The sequence below is a fragment of the Silurus meridionalis genome, chromosome 6 (assembly GCF_014805685.1).
Source record: "Silurus meridionalis isolate SWU-2019-XX chromosome 6, ASM1480568v1, whole genome shotgun sequence".
NCBI lineage: Eukaryota > Metazoa > Chordata > Actinopteri > Siluriformes > Siluridae > Silurus > Silurus meridionalis.
Genome location: NC_060889.1, coordinates 29,821,593 through 29,841,592, shown reverse-complemented (window position 1 = coordinate 29,841,592; position 20,000 = coordinate 29,821,593). Strand labels below are relative to the sequence as shown.

Sequence of the window (20,000 nt, the reverse complement as noted above, 5' to 3'; positions counted from 1 at the left end):
TGGCTTTGTGCATCTTCATGCTGGAACGGGTTTGTGTCTTCTAGTTTAATTAAAGTTAAAATTTTATGCTAGACCTCCTACACGATTGTGCGCCTCCACATTTGTGGGAACAGTTAACGTGGAAGAACTTCACATGGCTGAGAATGATCTGAGGACTCTGTGTGTGTGTGTGTGTGTGTGTGTGTGTGTGTGTGTGTGTGTGTGTTGCGATGTTCTTCAACTCGTTCCTTAGCAACATGCGAGCGGTGGACAGAGGTCAGTCTCAGGTCACGATCGCAAAATCTCAGCAAGTTTGGCAAGAATAAGTGCTGATTTGGGTTCTGGTTTCTCACATGCTGCTCTGCTCCAACACCTGACCAAGTTCAGGAGGACACAAAGTCCATATGAGCAGCAGCAGCATGTTCCTGCAGGATTCATACCGGGGAACATCCAGTGTAATTCATCGGAAAAAAATGGAAATTACCTCCTCCACTTCACACACACACACACACACACACACACACACACACACACTCAGTGAGATACTAACACATACTCAAACACTCAAATACACTGAAGCACACTGAAACACACTCGAACATACAAGTGATGCACAAACACACTGAACACACATTTGGAAACACACACTGGAGCACACACACACACACACACACACACATACACAATCAAACACACTCAGCGAGAGAGCAAGTGCTTGGTTTCTCTCCAGGTGCAGACACAGACAAAGAAAGAGACACCGTCTCCTTCACTTGAACTTGGAGACCCAAACCTGTTCCAGCATGGCATGCCCCTGTGCACAAAGCCAGCTCCATGAACATCTGCTTTCCAGGGGTTGGAAATGTCTGGAAGACCCCCTGCTTTAGAGCTCCAGCACTACTGAAATGAATGTGAATGCTGACAGCACCCCAGGAAGCTCCTCACTTCATCTCGGCTACATCAGTACCTGACTTTACTAATGTGAGAAACGTTTCTCCTAACATCTGCCAATCAACTGTAATGGAATGGAATAAACCATTGTTGCTGACCCTGAAGGTTTTTTTGGTATGTGCCTGGTGTCTGCTGGCAAGAGGACGTTGTTACGGTCTAAAACGAATGGAGCAAGGGAACACGTGTCGAGCTGTTGTTCCACGGAAACACTGGTCACCTTGTGGAAGGAATCAAACCCCACAAAGATCAGTGATGAGCAGAGGATCAGCTGAGATCTAAACTTAGACTCGGTCACGCTGGGGCAGTGTGTTTACTCAGCCATGTCAGGACGAGTTTAGCTTCAGCGGGAAGCGCTGCTCTGCTGAGGATAGGGTGAACTGAACATGTTCAGGGCAAACGCAGGACGTCTGGCAGACGTGTAGATCACATTTAGTTCTCACTCTCCAGTGTTCTGTAGTGTTTAAAGACACCCAAATGATGTCACCCAAATGAGGATGAGGTTCCCCTTTTGAGTCTGGTTCCTCTCAAGGTTTCTTCCTCATAACATCTAAGGGAGTTTTTCCTTGCCACAGTCACCATGGCTGCTCATCAGGGATAAACACACACCATTCACCATCACTGTTGATTTCTGTAAAGCTGCTTTGAGACAATGTTCATTGTGAAAAGCGCTATAGAAATAAACTTGACTTGAAACCTGACACGTGGGCCGGTCAGGACCGTCTCTGCATGGCTGTAAATCAAGACGTCTGAATGAGACTCAGGTGAAAGGCAGAGAATCAGGTATGAACGTGTCGTTTGGACATCGGGAGACGTGAACGTTGTCACGTTCGCATTGCTGTCATTGTGTTTTGTCCAATTATCTAAGCAATTCATGCCAGAAAGGCCAAATCAAACTGAATACAATGGAGACGAATGGAAACAGAATGGAATCGCATTGAATGGAATAGAATAGAAATGAACTGAATTGAAAGTAACTAAATGAAATAGCCTAAAAAAAATTGATTAAATGAAATCAATTCAATTGAACAGAAATGAACAGAATAGAATAAAATGGAATTGAATTAAATTGTGTTGAATATAATGAAGTAGATTTGCAATGAATAGAATAGAATAGAATTGTAGCCTTTTCCAGTACATTACACAATGAAACAAAAGGTAACACAAAATAACACAAAAACACAAAACTCACTAGGACATTGCATAAAGTGGACTTGTGCAAACATTTAGTGCAACTACACAACACACTGACAGTACAGCACTTATATATAAACAGATTTAATGAATGGAATGAAATGGAGTTGGATTTAATTGAGTCGAATTAAATGGAATTTAATCAAATCACTGAATTAAACTGAATGGACATGAATGACATTGAATGAAATAGAAGTACATGGAACTAGAATGCGATATAATTTAATAGTAAAAAAACTGAAGTGAATGAAATTTAATTAAATAGAATTTCAACGAATTAAATTAAATGAAAATGAATGAACTGGAATTAAACTGAATTAAATAGACTGGAATGGAATTGAATTAATAAAAAACGAATGGACTGGAAATGAAGGATTAAGTGGAATTGAGTGGAATGAAATTGAAATGAATTGAATTGAACAGAAATGAATGGAATAAAATTGAATTGTATTGAATGAAGTGGGATGGAAAAATAGAAAATGAATGAATATTTCTGAAAATGAATGGACTGGAATTGAATGGAATCTAAATAAATTTAATTGAATGGACATTTATGGAAAAGAATGAAAATTTATGGAATTAACCAGAAATTAATGGAAGTGAATTGACATGGATTTAATTGAATTGATTGAAATTCATTGAAATTGAGTGAAATTGTACAGAAATAAGAAGGACTGGAACTGGAGCATACTGAATAAAATAGAATTAAATAAAGCAGTGTGGTGCTGTGACCGGAAACCACACAACACTGTCCAATAAAATCACTTCATATTCATAAATCTGGCAACATTTTCATGCAGTTCTGCATGTTTGTCCAAACTGTAACTAGCTGTCCAAGATGGTGGACGAACACAAACACACACACACACACACACACACACACACACACACACACACACAAACACACACACACACACTGTATCTTTATAGAGCTTATTTTGCAACTACAAATAGAAATTCTATTGAAATAAAAGAGTTTGAATTTTTTATTTGAACCTGCAGCAGTCTAAATTAAATAAAACTTAAGTAGGCGGAGCCAGACCTTCAAATCTGATTGGCTGCCTGGTCAGATTTTATTCTATAAAATTCATACAATTTCACCTCAGAATTTTTTACGATCAAAGGAATTAAAGAATGAGGGAAAGAAAAAGAAACGTTTGATAATGTGATTCAAAACTTTTTCTACGCAGATGTTTAGACACAATTGAATGTAATTATACAGTATAACGTATTGGAATGGTATTTGTGCATAAGTATTCACCCCCTCTTGAACACTACTTCACAGTGTGCCGACTCCTGGTGTGGTGTACTTAAACCAAAAACAAAACTCTGAAGAGTAAAATTCCCATTAAAGGAGCTTAAACAGCTGAAACAGTGACTGTAACCTGGAGCAGTGAGTAAAAGCGTAAAAACAGTTTCTCTCTGAACAGAACGGACCGTCCTGAAAACATCAGGGTTTAAAATACAAATAAAAGAGTTCACAGAGATGATGTAAAATCCTCCACTGGAGGTCGGCAGCTTTTTTGGTGGTTTGTACAGTGTCTCCACTCTGGTTTAATATCATCATTAACACCAAGAACATTTTTCCACTGAGGGTCCACCCTCCCACTCAGTTTATTCTTATTTAAAACCTTAACACAGGCCCTGTAGAGCAGCTTCCCCGACACTGTCCCAAAGTTCATCTCCCCTTCACCCCTGCAATCCAGGAAGGGACCTCCACACCTGTCGGGGTCGGTAGTGATGTCCAGCTGGGCACCGGTTTCCTTCTCTGCAGCAGCGCTCTCGCTGATTGTATAGTCCTTCAGCTCTGCTGTAAATGTGGACCACCAGCGATGTAGGAGCTGGTTGGCGATGCACAGGGACCGGAGTCCTATATGTGCTGCCAGGTCCTCCACGTGTGACAGGTCTGTCCCTGCGACGGTAACCAGCTCCTGGTGTGTGATGATATTTAAGAAGATCATAACTATGGACAGTGTAAGGGTGATCCAGAGGACAAGGGGCTTCTCCAGCAGCCAGTGTAGTGTTCCACAGCTCTTATTCCTTTTTTTTTTTTTTTTAGAAAATGTCCACAGTTTAAAATGTCTGCGGTAAAAAATAATAATCCAGAGAGATCCAGTGCTTTTGTGTGCATTCAAAACAAAGTTTTGTCCTCCCACACTGTTTAAAAGTTCACTGGCTGCTGTTCTCCATATCAGGTTCCTGGGCCCAGTTGGGAGTCTCTGGGTGAACTGGAGGCGAAAGGCTGCAGTTCGGCTGGCGAGATGAACCAGCCCTTGTCCCCCTTTCTCCTTGGGCAGATAGAAGACACTCTTCGGAATCCACTGCAAACCATCCCAGAAGAAGTACACGAGCAGAGCCTGGATGTTCGCTAGCAGGTTTGGTGGCGGATCCACACATGCCAGCTTGTGCCATAGAGACGACGTGGGCAGGTTGTTGTTCACCAGCATTCGCCCCCTGTAGGACATCTTCGGGACCGGCCACTTCTACCTGCTCAGTCGACCCTTAATGTGCTCTACAGTGCCCTCCCAGTTTTTATTTAAAAACTCATGACTCTTCAGGTAGACACCCAAGTACTTAAAACCCCCTGTTTTCCACACCAGGCCTCCTGGGAGTGTCGGCTCCCCACCTCCCCACTCCCCAACTAAATTTGCTTCACTTTTTCCTTAGTTTACTTTCGCTGATTATAAAAATCCTAAGTCTTTTATAACATCATTTAAAACATTCACATCAGTCTGGGATCCCACCATTATAGCCAGATTATCTCTATACGCTGAGAGGTAAAGTGAAGCATTGCCGTGTGGAATATTAAAACCAAAAAGATGACTTCTTAGGTTGATTAAAAAAGGTTTAATAGCTAGAGTGTACAGCGTTCCTGACAGTGAACAGTCTTGTCTTATCCATCTGTACACTCTAATAGGGGCACATAAACCACCATTAACCTTCAGTACACTCTCAACTTCACTGTACAGCACCTTCATTATGGCTATGAAACCAGGGTTGAACCCAAAGCTTTCCAGAACCTTCCACAAGTATTCGTGCTCAACCCGGTCAAAAGCCTTTTCCTGGTCTGGGAAAATCAGACCAGTCTTCACGCCCAATAGCTTGGAGACGTCCAAAATGTCACGAACTAGGTACACATTATCCAATATGGCACTACTGCCAGGCAAACAGTACGTCTGGTCCTGGTAAATGATCTGTTCTATCACCTTCTTCAATCTTGATGCTAATGATTTTGAGAGCAGTTTGCAGTCAGTGCACAGTAGTGAAACTGGGCGCCAGTTCTTCAGGTGGGTCAGTTCATCTTTTTTTGCTCATGAATTTCAGTGGGCTTTGACACAATTCCCCTGATTCCGTTGGCACAGCATGCATGAATCTTTTCTGTCCATTCTTTTGTTCTAAACTGAAGAAGAACTTAAAAGGAGCATCCGTCTCAGTGACACTTTTAAAGCATGAGCGGACCAGCGCCCCCTGTGCTGCAGTGTCCAGCAGGTCATTCATTTTGGCTTTTTTTAATTTTAAAAGGCTTCAATATGCCCTCGATTTCCTGTGGCCTCCAAACGCTGGAGTTCCACTGTCTTTATCTCCAGAGCGTGCAGAGATTTGGCAATGTCTCTTTTGACATTGAGAGGGTACTGTTGACAGAATTCTTTGATTTGTGCTTTTGTAACATCCCACCACTGCTGCAGGGAGATAAAAGCTGCCTTCTCCAGTTTAATACAATTCCATAAAAAAATTAAAGACTTTGTGAAATTAGCTTATCTAAGACAGCAGTCTAATGCCAGTAGGCGCTCATATTTCTCTGTATGTCACAGAGATCGTGGGCCTCTACCAACTCCCACAGGTGCTTTCAGGAAGCTACATGAAGTTCTGCATGGTTTCTGTCTATATTTTCTGTGGTACAATTCAAATCACCTCCCAAAATTGAAAACTCTGCAGTGCTGCAGTTTAAAAAAACATTATTGAGTTTGTCTCTCCACTGCACTGGTGGGAGCGTCCACAAAGATAAAAACAAAAACCTCATTCTCATAAAAAACGCTCACTTTTAAAAGCCTCCCGTTTAAAACTTCTGCATAGTAAGAAACAGGAATAAAATTAGGAGCCACCACCATCAAGTGACGTGAGTTAAAATTGCAAACCCGTCCCACTTGTTCACCCAGTCAACAGCATTACTGATATCACTGTGGGTTTCCTGTAGCATAGCAACATCAACATCTGACGTTGCGTCTTCACTGTGGGATTCAGGTTCCTCCACCTTCATGTCTTTCTTTGCTTGCTTTTTCCTTGTCCCTTGCCTCTTTTCTTTCTTTCAGTCGGTACTTTGAACAAGTGCTCATCTTCCATCTCCTTGTCTCCCCGTCCCTTGCACTGGTGTAGTGTCTCCTGGTGACAGCTCTGCACCTCTCAGGCAGGTCCAGCACTGTGACTTTTTCAGTTTCACAAGGCCTCTCCTGGCCCGGTTTAACCGAGTAGGGCTTCTCCTGGTCCAGTTCAGCCAAGCAAGGCTTTCCTGGGGTGGTTATGTCACTAATGGACCTCTGGTCTGCAGTCTGAGCTTGGGGCTCACGCTCCCAAGGCCCTGGTACAGCAGCATTCCCAGGGCTTTCAGCAGCGGGCCGAGCTGTAGCCGCAGGGGGGGCGACTCCAGCAGGCTCAGCTGCTTCCTGCGCCAGTTGCTTAAAGACACCGGGGTCACTTTGTCTCTCAGGACAGGTGTGGACAGGATGCACTTTTTGACCACATTTAAAGCATTTGATTTGATAAAGCAGTGGAAATTAAGATATTGTAGTCAAACAAACATATTTAGTTCCTCAAGACCTTCATTCAGAACCTTAAAAACCATCCTGCTAAATGACACCAAGTGCTTGACCAGTGGGGACTTACAGCCAAGGGGGATTTTTCTTCATTCACCCGTACCGAGACAGCTAAAAGGTTAGATAACATCAAGCATTTAGCAGAAGAACTGAGGGGAGAAACCAGTATACACTCATTATGTATAACAATTCCTTTCTGGATCAGTTTTTTAACTTCGTCAAGATTATAAAAAAAAACACAACAATTGCACTGTTCATACGGCAATATTGAGACAATATTCTCATGTACCACTACAATTCCATCCGCTAACACACACACACATGCCGTGCCGGCGAGTCAGACTCTGCCATGCTGCACACACACAAACGCACACACACACATACACGCCGTATGAGCACACAAAATTATTCCGTGATGTTTTACAGAAAAAATATTGCGACAAAACGCTGAAAAATGTGACTGAGACTTAGAGACTGAAAGATATTGAGAGAGAGAGAGAGAGAGAGAGAGAAACTGAGAAAGAGAGACTGAAAGATACTGATAGGGAGAGAGAGAGAGAGAGAGAGAGAGAGAGAGAGACAGAAAGAGACTGAGAGAGACTGAAAGATATTGAGAGGGAGAAAAAGAGAGATATTTACTTTCCTATTTTATATTAAAACTATTATATCTTTTAACTATTTTTTTATTTTTTATTTTAAGACTTTGTATAATTTATTATACTGTTATTATTGTTATATTATATTATGGTTATAGTTCATTGTGATTTCTGTTGTTATGTGTTTGTAAGCTTTGATTTTTAAATCTTGAGAGAGAGAGAGAGAGAGAGAGAGAGAGAGAGAGAGAGAAAGATTGAGAATCAATCTCTGCTGTACACTTTTCAAATTCTCAGACACTTGGCGTGTTGACAATCGTTGATGTTGACTTCAGAGAAAAAACTGTGTCACTTTCCCTATAAGAACTTTCCTCTTGAAAACTTAACATTTTTTTATAGCCAGACATGTATTTTTATGGACATGAGATGTGTACCATAAGGAGATCTGAGCATGATAAATGGTCATCAAGTCACCTGATGAAGTGTATTAAAAAAGCTTGGAGTCTGGAGTCTTAAACCTTTCCAGACCATACTCTACCTATACACTCACAAGTTCTAAACATCTACTCATATACACTCATCCAGCAGTTGATTAGAAATGCTTACTTCTTCAGGTGACTAGTCCACTTCTAGTCCACTACATCTGTAATCGGCATGGATTGAAGTGGAAGATCTCCTGCCCTCACCCCTATTGGACATGATGAATTGAAACAGTACCTCAGGACTCCTCACCTCACCCTACATCTGTATCTGACTTTACATAGACAAATCTTCCCAAAATCCAGTGGAACATCTTCCCAGAAGGGTTTCACATCAATTCACAGTAATTCCATTGGAAAACCCACACTGGATAAAACCCTGAATAAAGCCCGAACTAGCAATGAAATGACTCCTGTTTTCAACACTTGGGTTGATTTTAAACTTCCCATGATGTATAAAGCTCCCTGCATGGACGTGTCTGCTGTCTAGACATGTTATATTCCAAAACTTAACCTTCGCCCCATCTCACTTAGGTTCTTCTGTTGTTCTTCAGACTCGGGTACCTTCCATAGGGTCATCAGGCTTTCTGTTTCTTTTATTCTTCTTCATTAGACAGTTTTAGAACAGGGTTAAAGATTGTGGAGAATTTCAAGGGTCGGGAAAGAAGATACTTAAAAAAATGTCTTAGAGGGCAGGGTCTCAATGTGGTGCTCTATTTCAAGACTATTTTCAGACACCCTTATGTAGATTGACTTACATTTATGTCATTTATATAAGGGGCCTCGCTCAGGGGCCCATCCATGTCCTCAGTAATAACTGAGTTAACTGGTGCAAAGCGAATTGGAGCAGTTCATTTCTTTTTCTTGTAATAAATAAATAAATATATAAATAAATACAATACAATACAATACAATACACTGACAGAATCCTGAGCACCACCTGACCTCGTGCTTTAAAAGCCCAGATCGAGACAACAAGCTGAGAACAAGACTCGACATTTCCAGTTTTAGAACGGATCGCTTGCATGGCCGGAAATCGAGACGTCCTTCATGACATAAAGCATCTGAGCTGGAGAACGTCTCAGTGTCCGATGCCACTTTATAATCCATCACTGTTGTATGTATTATATTGCCAAAGGTTTGTGGACACCATGGACAGCGCCCCATTCCACACTGACTCCCCATTGCCTTTACAATAACCTTCACTTTTCTCAAAGAGGTTCTACTCGATTTTGTGAAGATTTGTGCTCATTCAGACATAAAGTTAGGTATGCTAAGTGAGGAGGCCGGGGCTCTATAGCAGGAGATCTTTATGGAGTCAGCTTTGTGCACATGCTGGAATAGGTTTGGGTCTCCAAGTTCAAGTGAATGGAAAACTCCTGCCACTGCATCCTATATACAACAAAAGTCCGGTACTGCAAATAACTATTTTAAAATGAAAATCTAAAATGGTACTTCTACACTCTTCAAGGTGCCATGAAGAACCAAGAAGTTTTGTTTCCACCATTGTGCCCTAGAAGAACCTTTTTTTTTTTTGTTGTGCCAAATTGCACTATTTTCCACTCCAAAGAGCTCCACCTCAGGAACCATTTAAAAAGTACACTCTTGTTCCTCAAAACCCTCAATTATATTCTTTAAAAAGTGGTTCTTTGGAAAGGTGAAAAGGTTCTGCAAAATGTTAAGATTCTTTGGGCAACCAAAATTGATTCTTCTCTTTCTTCAGTGCAGGGAAATAAATGATAATGTGAGTGTGATCTTTGATTTAAAAAATAAAAATTAAATACTGAGACTTCGAGGCTGAGAAATATTTGGAGAAGCATCTCAGCAAACTTCTGGACATTTTTCTGGACATCGAACACTTTAGTAAGAAGTGAAAGTGTGTGTCTCTCACCCATGAAGGAAGCTCGGTGGCGTCCAGGGTGCGCTCGTCTCTGCTCCACTTCTCCTCCTCCTCTTCGTCCAAACCCATGCCCATGGATACGCGGCGCTTCTCCTGCTGCTGGAGGAATTCCAGCGCTCGGCTCAGTCTGAAGATCTTAGAGCCCGTGTTCCTCCTCCAGAAGAAGAAGATGGCGAGTCCGATCAGTAACCAGCTGACGCTGAACTCGAAGTATCCGAGCGCGTACACGGGGAAGATGAGCACGAAGGCTCGAGCGAAGCGCACCCAGGTCCGCGCCACGCGCCCGGCGGAGGAGGAGGATGAGGGTGAGGGTGGAGATGAGGTCGGTGCGTCCTGCGCGCTCGGGTCCCCTGTGATCTCGGTGTCCCGGTGAGGATGAGGATGAGGACGCAGTGGAGGAAGAGGAGTCTCGGTGATGGTGGAGGTGCTGCTGCTGATCTTCGGCGCCGCATCATGCGCTCCTGGAGCTCCGTTTCTGCTCATGCCTCCTGCCCCAACTGCCCCCTCGCTTTACACTGCCCCGAAGTTTCTCTCGGTTCCTACACTCTCGACTTTCACCACGAGCTCACGTCATTTCGTCCATTTTCTGTTTGTCCTTCACGTGCAAATCACGTTCGGTGTTAAAGATCAGACCGAGAACGAGAGTCGGAATTCCTCGCCATTGTGTCGCACACTCCTGCACCGTGCGCACGCGTGTGTGTGTGCGTGTGTGTGTGTGTATATGTGTGTGTGTTTCTGCGTACGTCTATTTTCTTCGCTAAGACAGCAGCTGCTGAGGAGCGCACACGCGCGCCAAAGATGAACACACACACACACACACACACACACACACACACACACACACACACACACACACACACACACAAGGCTCACACGCTCCCCCTGGTGCTTACCTACTGCAGGTAAACTCGCGCTACTCAGACGGGATTAGTTGCGCACGTGGAAATTCATTCCCCATAACAATCTGTCAGTTCATCATCAGGCATTTATCACAAGTCTGGAAAAGTATCCTATATATAAAATATATGGTGATTCCTGTCAGGTACAAATCATCTGTGGATTATGGTTTTCCAGTAGTGGAGGCTTGGCGATGCTGCGACTCTCATATGATTTAGGTGATGTAAAGTAATATAAAGTAATGTAAAGTGATGTACGGCGATGTAAAGTTATGTAAGTTACGTAAAGTAATGAGGTGATGAAAAGTGATGTAAAGTAATGTGAGGTAATGTAAAGTGTGATATAAAGCAATTTACAGTAATGTAAAGTGATGTAAAGTAATGTGAGGTGGTGTAAAGTGGTGTGAAGTGATGTAAAGTAATTAGGTGATGTAAAGTAAGGATGGGATATAAAGTGATGTAAGGTGATGTAAAGTGGTGTGAATTGATGTAAAGTAAGGTGAGGCGATGTAAAGTGATGTGAGGTGATGAGGGGATGTAAAGTGATGTAAATTAATCTAAAGTGATGTAAAGTAATGTGAGGTGATGTAAGTGATGAGTTGAGTTTAAAGTGAAGTGATGTAAAGTGGTGTGAGGTGATGTGAGGGATGTAAAGTGATGTGGGGTGATGTGAGGGCTGTAAAGTAATGAAAAAGTGATGTAAGGGGATGTAAAGTAATGTGAGGTGATGTAAAGTGGTGTGAAGTGATGTGATGTAACGTGATGTGAGATGATGAAAAGTGGTGTGAGGTGATGTGAGGGATGTAAAGTGATGTAAAGTGGTGTGAGGTAATGTGAGGGATGTAAAGTGATCTAAAGTGGTGTGAGGGGATGTGAAGGGATGTAAAGTGATGTGAGGTGATGTGAGGGATGTAAAATGATGTGAGGCGAGGTGAAGGGATATAAAGTAATGTAAAGTGGTGTGAGGTGATGTGAGTGGATGTAAGGTGATGTGAGGGATGTAAAGTGATGTTAAGTGATGTGAGGAATGTAAAGTGATGTAAAGCCATGTGAGGTAATGTGAGGGATGTAAAGTGATCTAAAGTGGTGTGAGGGGATGTGAAGGGATGTAAAGTGATGTGAGGTGATGTGAGGGATGTAAAATGATGTGAGGCGAGGTGAAGGGATATAAAGTAATGTAAAGTGGTGTGAGGTGATGTGAGTGGATGTAAGGTGATGTGAGGGGATGTAAAGTGATGTTAAGTGATGTGAGGGAATGTAAAGTGATGTAAAGCCATGTGAGGTAATGTGAGGGGATGTAAAGTGATGTGAGGTGATTTGAGGGGATGTAAAGTGATGTAAAGTGGTGTGGCGTAATGTGAGGGGATGTAAAGTGATGTAAAGTGGTGTGAGGTGATGTGAGAGCATGTAAAGTGGTGTGAGGTGAGGTAAGGGATGTAAAGTGATGTGAGGTGAGGTGAGGGGATGTGATGTAAAGTGATGTGAGGTGATGTGAGGGGATGTAAAGTGATGTGAGGTGAGGTAAGGGATGTAAAGTGATGTGAGGTGAGGGGATGTAAAGTGATGTAAAGTGGTGTGAGGTGAGGGGCGTAAAGTGATGTAAAGTAATGTGAGGAGGTGTAAAGTGATGAGGTGAGTTTGAAGTTATGTAAAGTAATGTGAGGTGGTGTAAAGTGGTGTGAAGTGATGTAAAGTGATGTGAAGTAATTAGGTGATGTAAGGATGTGATATAAAGTGATGTAAGGTGATGTAAATTGGTGTAAAGTGATGTAAAGTAAGGTGAGGTGATGTAAAGTGATGTGAGTTGATGTAAAGTGGTGTGAAGTGATGTGAGGGGATGTAAAGTGATGTAAATTAATGTAAAGTGATGTAAAGTAATGTGAGGTGATGTAAAGTGATGAGGTGAGTTTAAAGTGATGTGATGTAAAGTGTTGTTAGGTGAGGTGAGGGGATGTAAAGTGATTTGAGGTGAGGTAAGGGGATGTAAAGTGATGTGAGGTGAGAGGATGTAAAGTGATGTAAAGTGGTGTGAGGTGATGTGAGAGGATGTAAAGTGATGTGAGGTGAGGTAAGGGGATGTAAAGTGAAGTTAAGAGTTGTGAGGTGAGGTGAGGTGAGGGGATGTAAAGCGATGTAAATCTGTGCAAGGTAATGTGAGGGGATGTAAAGTAATGTGATGTGAGGGGATGTAAAGTGATGTGAGGTGAGGGGATGTAGAGTGATGTAAAGTGGTGTGAGGTGAGGGGATGTAAAGTGATGTTAGGTGAGGTGTGGGGATGTAAAGTGATGTAAAGTGGTGTGAGGTGATGTGAGGGGATGTAAAGTGATGTGAGGTGAGGTGAGGGGATGTGATGTAAAGTGATGTAAAGTGGTGTGAGGTGATGTGAGGGGATGTAAATTGGTGTAAGGTGAGGTAAGGGGATGTAAAGTGATGTGAGGTGAGGGGATGTAAAGTGATGTAACGTGGTGTGAGGTGATGTGAGAGGATGTAAAGTGATGTTAGGTGAGGAGATGTAAAGTGATGTAAAGTGTTGTGAGGTGAGGTGAGGTGAGGTGAGGGGATGTAAAGTGATTTGAAGTGAGGTAAGGGGATGTAAAGTGATGTGAGATGAGAGGATGTAAAGTGATGTAAAGTGGTGTGAGGTGATGTGAGAGGATGTAAAGTGATGTGAGGTAAGGTGAGGGGATGTAAAGTGATGTAAAGTGTTGTTAGGTGAGGTGGGGGATGTAAAGTGATGTAAATCGGTGCAAGGTGATGTGAGGGGATGTAAAGTGATGTGATGTGAGGGGATGTAAAGTGATGTGAGGTGAGGTGAGGGGATGTAAAGTGATGTAAAGTGGTGTGAGGTGATGTGAGGGGCTGTAAAGTGATGTGAGGTGTGGGGATGTAAAGTGATGTAAAGTGGTATGAGGTGATGTGAGGGGATGTAAAGTGATGTGAGGTGATGTAAGGGGATGTAAAGTGATGTGAGGTGAGGTGAGGGGATGTGATGTAAAGTGATGTAAAGTGGTGTGAGGTGATGTGAGTGGATGTAAAGTGATGTGAGGTGAGGTAAGGGGATGTAAAGTGAGGTGAGGTGAGGGGATGTAAAGTGATGTAAAGTGTTGTGACGTGAGGTGAGGGATGTAAAGTGATTTGAGGTGAGGTAAGGGGATGTAAAGTGTTGTGAGGTGAGGTGATGTAAAGTGATGTGAGGTGAGGTAAGGGGATGTAAAGTGATGTGAGGTGAGGTGAGGGGATGTAAAGTGATGTGAGGTGAAATGAGTGGATGTAAAGTGATGTAAAGTGGTGTGAGGTGAGGTGATGTAAAGTGATGTGAGGTAAGGGGATGTAAAGTGATGTGAGGTGAGGTGAGGTGAGGTGAGGGATGTAAAGTAATGTGAGGTGAAATGAGGGGATGTAAAGTGATGTAAAGTGGTGTGAGGTGAGGTGAGGGATGTAAAGTGATTTGAGGTGAGGTAAGGGGATGTAAAGTGTTGTGAGGTGAGGGATGTAAAGTGATTTGAGGTAAGGGGATGTAAAGTGATGTGAGGTGAGGTGAGGTGAGGTGAGGGATGTAAAGTAATGTGAGGTGAAATGAGGGGATGTAAAGTGATGTAAAGTGGTGTGAGGTGAGGTGATAGTGATGTGAGGTGAGGTAAGGGGATGTAAAGTGTTGTGAGGTGAGGGGATGTAAAGTGATTTGAGGTAGTGTAAAGTGATTTCCCTTTTGGATCAATAAAGTATTCTACAATAAATAAATAAATGATAAAGTGATGTGAGTTGACGTCACCTCACATTATATCACATTTCATTTGTACATTTGTACATGCTATTAAACTTTATTTTATTTATTTTTAATTTATTTATTACTTTCTTCTTGTTTTTTTTGTATTTGTATTTTTCATGTCTACATGTTGGACAGTGGTAAAAAGCATTTCACTACATGTTTTTCTCTGAATGTTTATGTGACAAAAACTGAATTCCAAATATATGACTAATAATTACATTATTAAATAGAGAAAGAGAAACACAAGCAATTAAATAAATGCTAAAATAATATTCTTATATCGAATATTATATTTAAATATATTAATTTAATGATTAATTATTTATTGTATTTATTTACAATTATTAAATAATAACTATCTATTTAATACAACTAAAAGTACAACATAAAGTATAACAAAAGTTGAAGTATATGTTTCATTCATGAATCAAATAATTAACAGCTTGATTTTTATTAGAAAATAACTTCATCAATTACTTTATAATATATAAAGTAATACTTATAAAAATTATTTTAAAATATTTTTAGATCAATGATCGACTCGTGTCTTATCGGCTCGTTTGATCTGTATCTTTATGGCGAGTCCACGTGACCGCGGTCTGCGTTCTGTGCTCGATTGCTTCTTCCTGGTTGCTAGAACGCAGTAACTACGGGGTATCGGAGAGTGCGCATGCGTGGTAGGCTTCTCTACTGGGTGTCATGGCGTTCCGCGGCGTCAACACACAGAAGTAACGGGGGGTTTAGGAGGAGGACAGAAGAAGTGAAGGGGTTCGTGATGTTCTCCGGGAAGGTGAGGAGCTCAATATCATTTAAACCTTATTATACCCTGGAAAATGTGATGTTTAGGCGTCATAAAAACTTAAATATGTGTTTATATTTATATAAATTTGACCTTTTTATCATTTTAATGTTAGGAATAAAATGTAAATGTTTAATAATGAGGATAATGTGGCTTTTTTTTCTTTCTTTGGGTCAGAAGATCACCAGAGAAGACACCTGGAAGCCTGATGATTTAATAAAACATATACAGGTAACATTACCCACAATGCTGTGCTGTGATAGAGAACGATGCAGCAGCGCTTTAGTCCTCCGGTCTGTCCGGCGCTGTCTCCTCGTCATCTACACTGTCTTATCGTTGACAGAATCGAGAGGAGGACAGCAGGAGGACAGAGACGTCTCACCGAGACCCCGAGAGGGACAGGAGGAGGCACAGGGAGGAAAGTGGACGCAGAGGAGAAACGAGGGATGAGCAAGAGAGAGACCCGGCTGAGACTGAGTATCAAAGGAGAGAGAGGTATAAGAGCAGGGATGGAGAAAAGGAGAAAGAGAGAGACAAAGGTAGATCGAAAGAGAGGGATTTAGAGAGGGAAAAGAGGAATAGGGAGAGAGAGAAGGAGAAAGCGAGAGAAAAAGGGACAGGGAGAAGGAAAGAGAAAAGAGGGACAGGGAGAAGGAAGAGAAAAGAGGGACAGGGAGAAGGAAAGAGAAAAGAGGGACAGGGAGAAGGAAAGAGAAAAAGGGACAGGGAGAAGGACGGAAAAACGAAGGATGGGGAGAAGTTCAGAGAAACAAGGGAAAGTGAGAAGAATAGAGAAATGAGGGACAGGGAGAAGGGCAGAGAAACGAGGGACAGAGGGAAGGACAGAGAAATGAGGGACAGGGAGAAGGACAGAGAAATGAGGGACAGGGAGAAGGACAGAGACATGAGAGACAGAGGGAAGGACAGAGAGAGAGAGAAAGAGACAGGGAAAAGGAAAGAGAGAGAGAAAAGAGGGACAGCATGAAGGAAAGAGAAATAAGGGACAGGGAAAAGAGAGAGATCAACATAGAGCAAAGGAGGGAAGGAGGGACAGAGGGAAGAGAGGATCAGGAGAAAGACAGAGAGAGGGAGAGGAGGAGGGCAGAGCGAGAAAATGAAAGGAGAAAAGAAAGGAAGAGAGGAAAAGAGGCGAGGAGACAAGGAACGGGACCGAGGTGAAGAACAGAACCGGGAGCAGAAAGAGAGAGACAGACAGGACACTGGACAAATAGACAGAGGTGAGACACGCCTCCTTCACTGAGACACACACACACACACACACACACACACACACACACACACACACACAGGTCAGGCCTCCTTCACTGAGACACACACACACACACACACACACACACACACACACACACACACACACACAGGTCACACCTCCTTCAATGAGATTGACACACAGGCCACACCTCTTGTGTTTCAGAGGAAAGACGAGAGCGAATGAGAAGAGAGGACAGAGAGAGGGAGCAGAGACACAGACCCCAGGAAAAAGATGAAAAAGAGACGGAAGAACGGAGAGATCAGGTTCCCCCCTTGCTGGTGTGTATTAAGGTGCATGTCTGTTGGTGTGTGTGTGTGTGTTGTGTGTGTGTGTGTGTGTGTGTGTGTGTGTGTGTGTGTGTGTGTGTGTGTGTGTGTGTGTGTGTGGTGTGTGTGTGTTGAGGTGTGTGTGTCTGATGGTGTGTGTATTGAGATGTGTGTGTGTGTTGAGGTGTGGGTGTGTTGGTGAGTGTATTGAGTGTGTGTGTGTGTGTGTGTGTGTTGAGGTGTGGTGTGTTGGTGAGTGTATTGAGGTGTGTGTGTGTGTGTGTGTTGTGTGTGTGTGTGAGGTGTGGGTGTCTTGAGGTGTGTGTGTGTCTGATGGTGTGTGTATTGAGATATGTGTGTGTGTGTGTGTGTGTGTGTGTGTGTGTGTGTGTGTTTTTGTGTGTGTGTGTATGTGTGTGTGTGTTGAGGTGTGGGTGTCTTGAGGTGTGTGTGTCTGATGGTGTGTGTGTGTGTGTGTGTGTGTGTGTGTGTGTGTGTGTGTGTGGTGTGTGTGTGTTGAGTGTGTGTGTGTGTGTTGAGGTGTGTGTCTTGGTGTGTGTGTCTTGGTGTGTGTGTCTTGGTGTGTGTGTGTGTGTTGGTGTGTGTATTGAGGTGTGTTTGTGTATTGAGATGTTGGTGTGTGTTGAGATGTGTGTGTGTGTGTGTGTGTGTGTGTGTGTGTGTGTAAGATATGAAAGAAAAAAGAAATATATATATATATATATATAAGAGCACAATATATATGTGAAAAAGCAGTTGAAACAGGGCTACGTGTTAAAAGCTTGTATAAATAAAAAAGGTTTTAACTGTGATTTAAAAACACTCAGCACAGTGATGGATCGAATGTGAGCTGGAAGAGCGTTCCACAGCTTTAGTCCCTGGACGGCGAATGACCAGCCACTAAACTTTTTACATCTGTACTTAGGAGTGACCAGAGAGGTATGTCCAGAGGAACGGAGAGTTCTGGCTGGATGGTAAACTGTTATTAATTTGGTGAGGTAGGCCGGGGCAAAACCATTGATGGCCTTGAATACGAATAGCAGGAGCTTATACTCCACCCTATACCGCACCGGAAGCCAGTGAATCAGCGGAGGACCGGGGTGATGTGTGAGTGTTTTGTGGTGTTGGTGAGAAGACGTGCTGCTGCGTTTTGCACCATTTGGAGCCGACTGAGAATAGAATGATTAAGTCCAATGTAGAGTGTGTGTGTGTTGGGGTGTGTTGAGTTTTGTGTTGGTGTTCATGTTGAGCAGGTGGAACAGGACGTGGTGGAAAACGATCCAGGAGCAGTAGAGGATTATGGGAATGAAGGTTATGAGGATGATTTTGAGGTGAGTGTAGATTTACACCTGTGCTAAAGAGCTACAGACCATTTCATCACATCACACCATGTCTCTCTGTGTGTGTGTGTGTGTGTGTGTGTGTGTGTGTGTGTGTGTGTGTGTTTCTTTTTGTACTCATTGCTTTCAATAATGCATTGGTGCTACAAGAAAATGGTAAGTCTATTCGTTCGTCCGTTCATCCACTTCCCAAAATTGGTACAGATAGATAGATAGATAGATAGATAGATAGATAGATAGATAGATAGATAGATAGATAGATAGATAGATAGATAGATAGATAGATAGACAGACAGACAGACAGACAGACAGACAGACAGACAGACAGACAGACAGACCGACCGACCGACCGACCGACCAGTCTGGCTGCATTTCTCCTGTGTGTTTAACAATAAGCGCCGTCTCTCTTCAGGAATATGAGGAGGACTTTGAGGACTGTGATGAGGAGGAGGAGGAGGATAAAGTAGAGAGCGGGCTGAAGGTGAACAGAGGGAGGTGGAGAGGGAGCTGAGTCCACACAGAAGACAGGAGCTAGAGGACGTCCGGAGAGCCATGGAGAAGGAGAACGAGATGGTCATCACTGGACACATCAGAGCCTCATCGGAGGAGTTTGAGATCTTCCCCAGAGGTTGCACTGAGAGAGACATACTGGGCAAGGGACATGGAGAGAGAAAGTTAGATAGAGAGCGAGACAGAATGAGAGATTAAGAGAGACTGATACTGACAGTAAGATACTGAAAGAGAGACTGGAGCCTGAGAGACAGAAAGTGAGACAGTGACAGAGTGAAACTGACCATGAGACTTGGAGAGACTGAAAGACAGAGTGAGAGAGAGCCTGAGAGGCAAAGTGAGAATTAGAGACAGAGTGAGGGAGAGACTGAGAGGCAAAGTGAGAATTAGAGACAGAGTGAGGGAGAGACTGAGAGACAGAGTGTGACTGAGAGAGAGCGTGAGAGAGACTAAGAGACAGAGTGAGAGACTGAGAGACAGAATGAGAGTGAGACTGAGTGAGAGGCGGAGAGAGAAAGAATGAGTGAGGTTGAGAGAGAAAGAATGAGAGTCAGAGTGAAAGAGACTTAGAGATAGAATGAGAGTAAGAGAGACTGAGATACACACTGAGAGTGGGAGAGATGAGAGACAGAGTGAGAGAGACACAGAGAGGCTTAGAGAGTTAGAATGAGTGAAAAGAGACAGAATGAGAGTCAGTAATAGTGAGAGAGAGACTGAGTAAGAATGAGGGACAGAGTGTGGAAAAACAGAGTGAGACTGAGGGAGCGAGAGAGACAGAGATAAACTGAGAGAGAGTAAGAAAGACTGAGATACAGCCTAAGAGTGAGAGAGACAGAGAGAGACTGAGAGTGAGAGACATAGTGAGAGAGACTGAGAGACAGAATAAGAGAGACACAGAGAGACTGACAGTGAGAGAGACAGAGTGAGAGAGACTGAGAGACAGAATAAGAGAGACACAGAGAGAGACTGACAGTGAGAGAGACAGAGTGAGAGAGACAGGCTGAGACCGAAGAGAGAGAGACTGAGAGTAAGACTATAAATGAAAGTGACATTGAGAGAGGGACTGAGAGTGAGAGAGACAGTGGGAGACTGAGAGACAGAAAGAGACAGAGAGACAGACTGAGAGTGAGAGAATCATGGTGAGACTGAGAGTGAGACTATAAATGAAAGAGACATTGAAAGAGAGTGAGACAGAGTGAGACTGAAAGCAAGAGAGGGAAAGAGCATAACAGAGACACACAGAGA

General features: G+C 42.9%; 2 protein-coding genes and 1 pseudogene across 2 annotated transcripts in view; 2 read left to right on the top strand and 1 right to left on the bottom strand.

Annotated features, from left to right (window-relative positions):
• esyt2b (extended synaptotagmin-like protein 2b) overlaps nucleotides 1-11,454 on the bottom strand; it is a 46,312-nt gene extending 34,858 nt beyond the window's left edge. Inside the window, 1 exon segment of the mRNA XM_046851965.1 lies at nucleotides 9,893-11,454. Within this exon segment, the coding sequence (XP_046707921.1) occupies nucleotides 9,893-10,384 (492 nt within the window). The 5' untranslated portion in view covers nucleotides 10,385-11,454.
• Nucleotides 11,455-15,042: 3,588 nt separating this feature from the next.
• On the top strand, nucleotides 15,043-16,281 carry LOC124387418 (annotated as a pseudogene).
• A 163-nt stretch (nucleotides 16,282-16,444) lies between these two features.
• The window catches only part of dync2i1 (dynein 2 intermediate chain 1), an 11,565-nt gene continuing 8,009 nt past the window's right edge, over nucleotides 16,445-20,000 (top strand). The window contains 6 exon segments of the mRNA XM_046851764.1: nucleotides 16,445-16,604; nucleotides 16,802-16,917; nucleotides 18,159-18,236; nucleotides 18,396-18,401; nucleotides 18,658-18,708; nucleotides 18,711-18,873. Coding sequence (XP_046707720.1) covers nucleotides 16,481-16,604; nucleotides 16,802-16,917; nucleotides 18,159-18,236; nucleotides 18,396-18,401; nucleotides 18,658-18,708; nucleotides 18,711-18,873 — 538 coding nt within the window. The 5' untranslated portion in view covers nucleotides 16,445-16,480.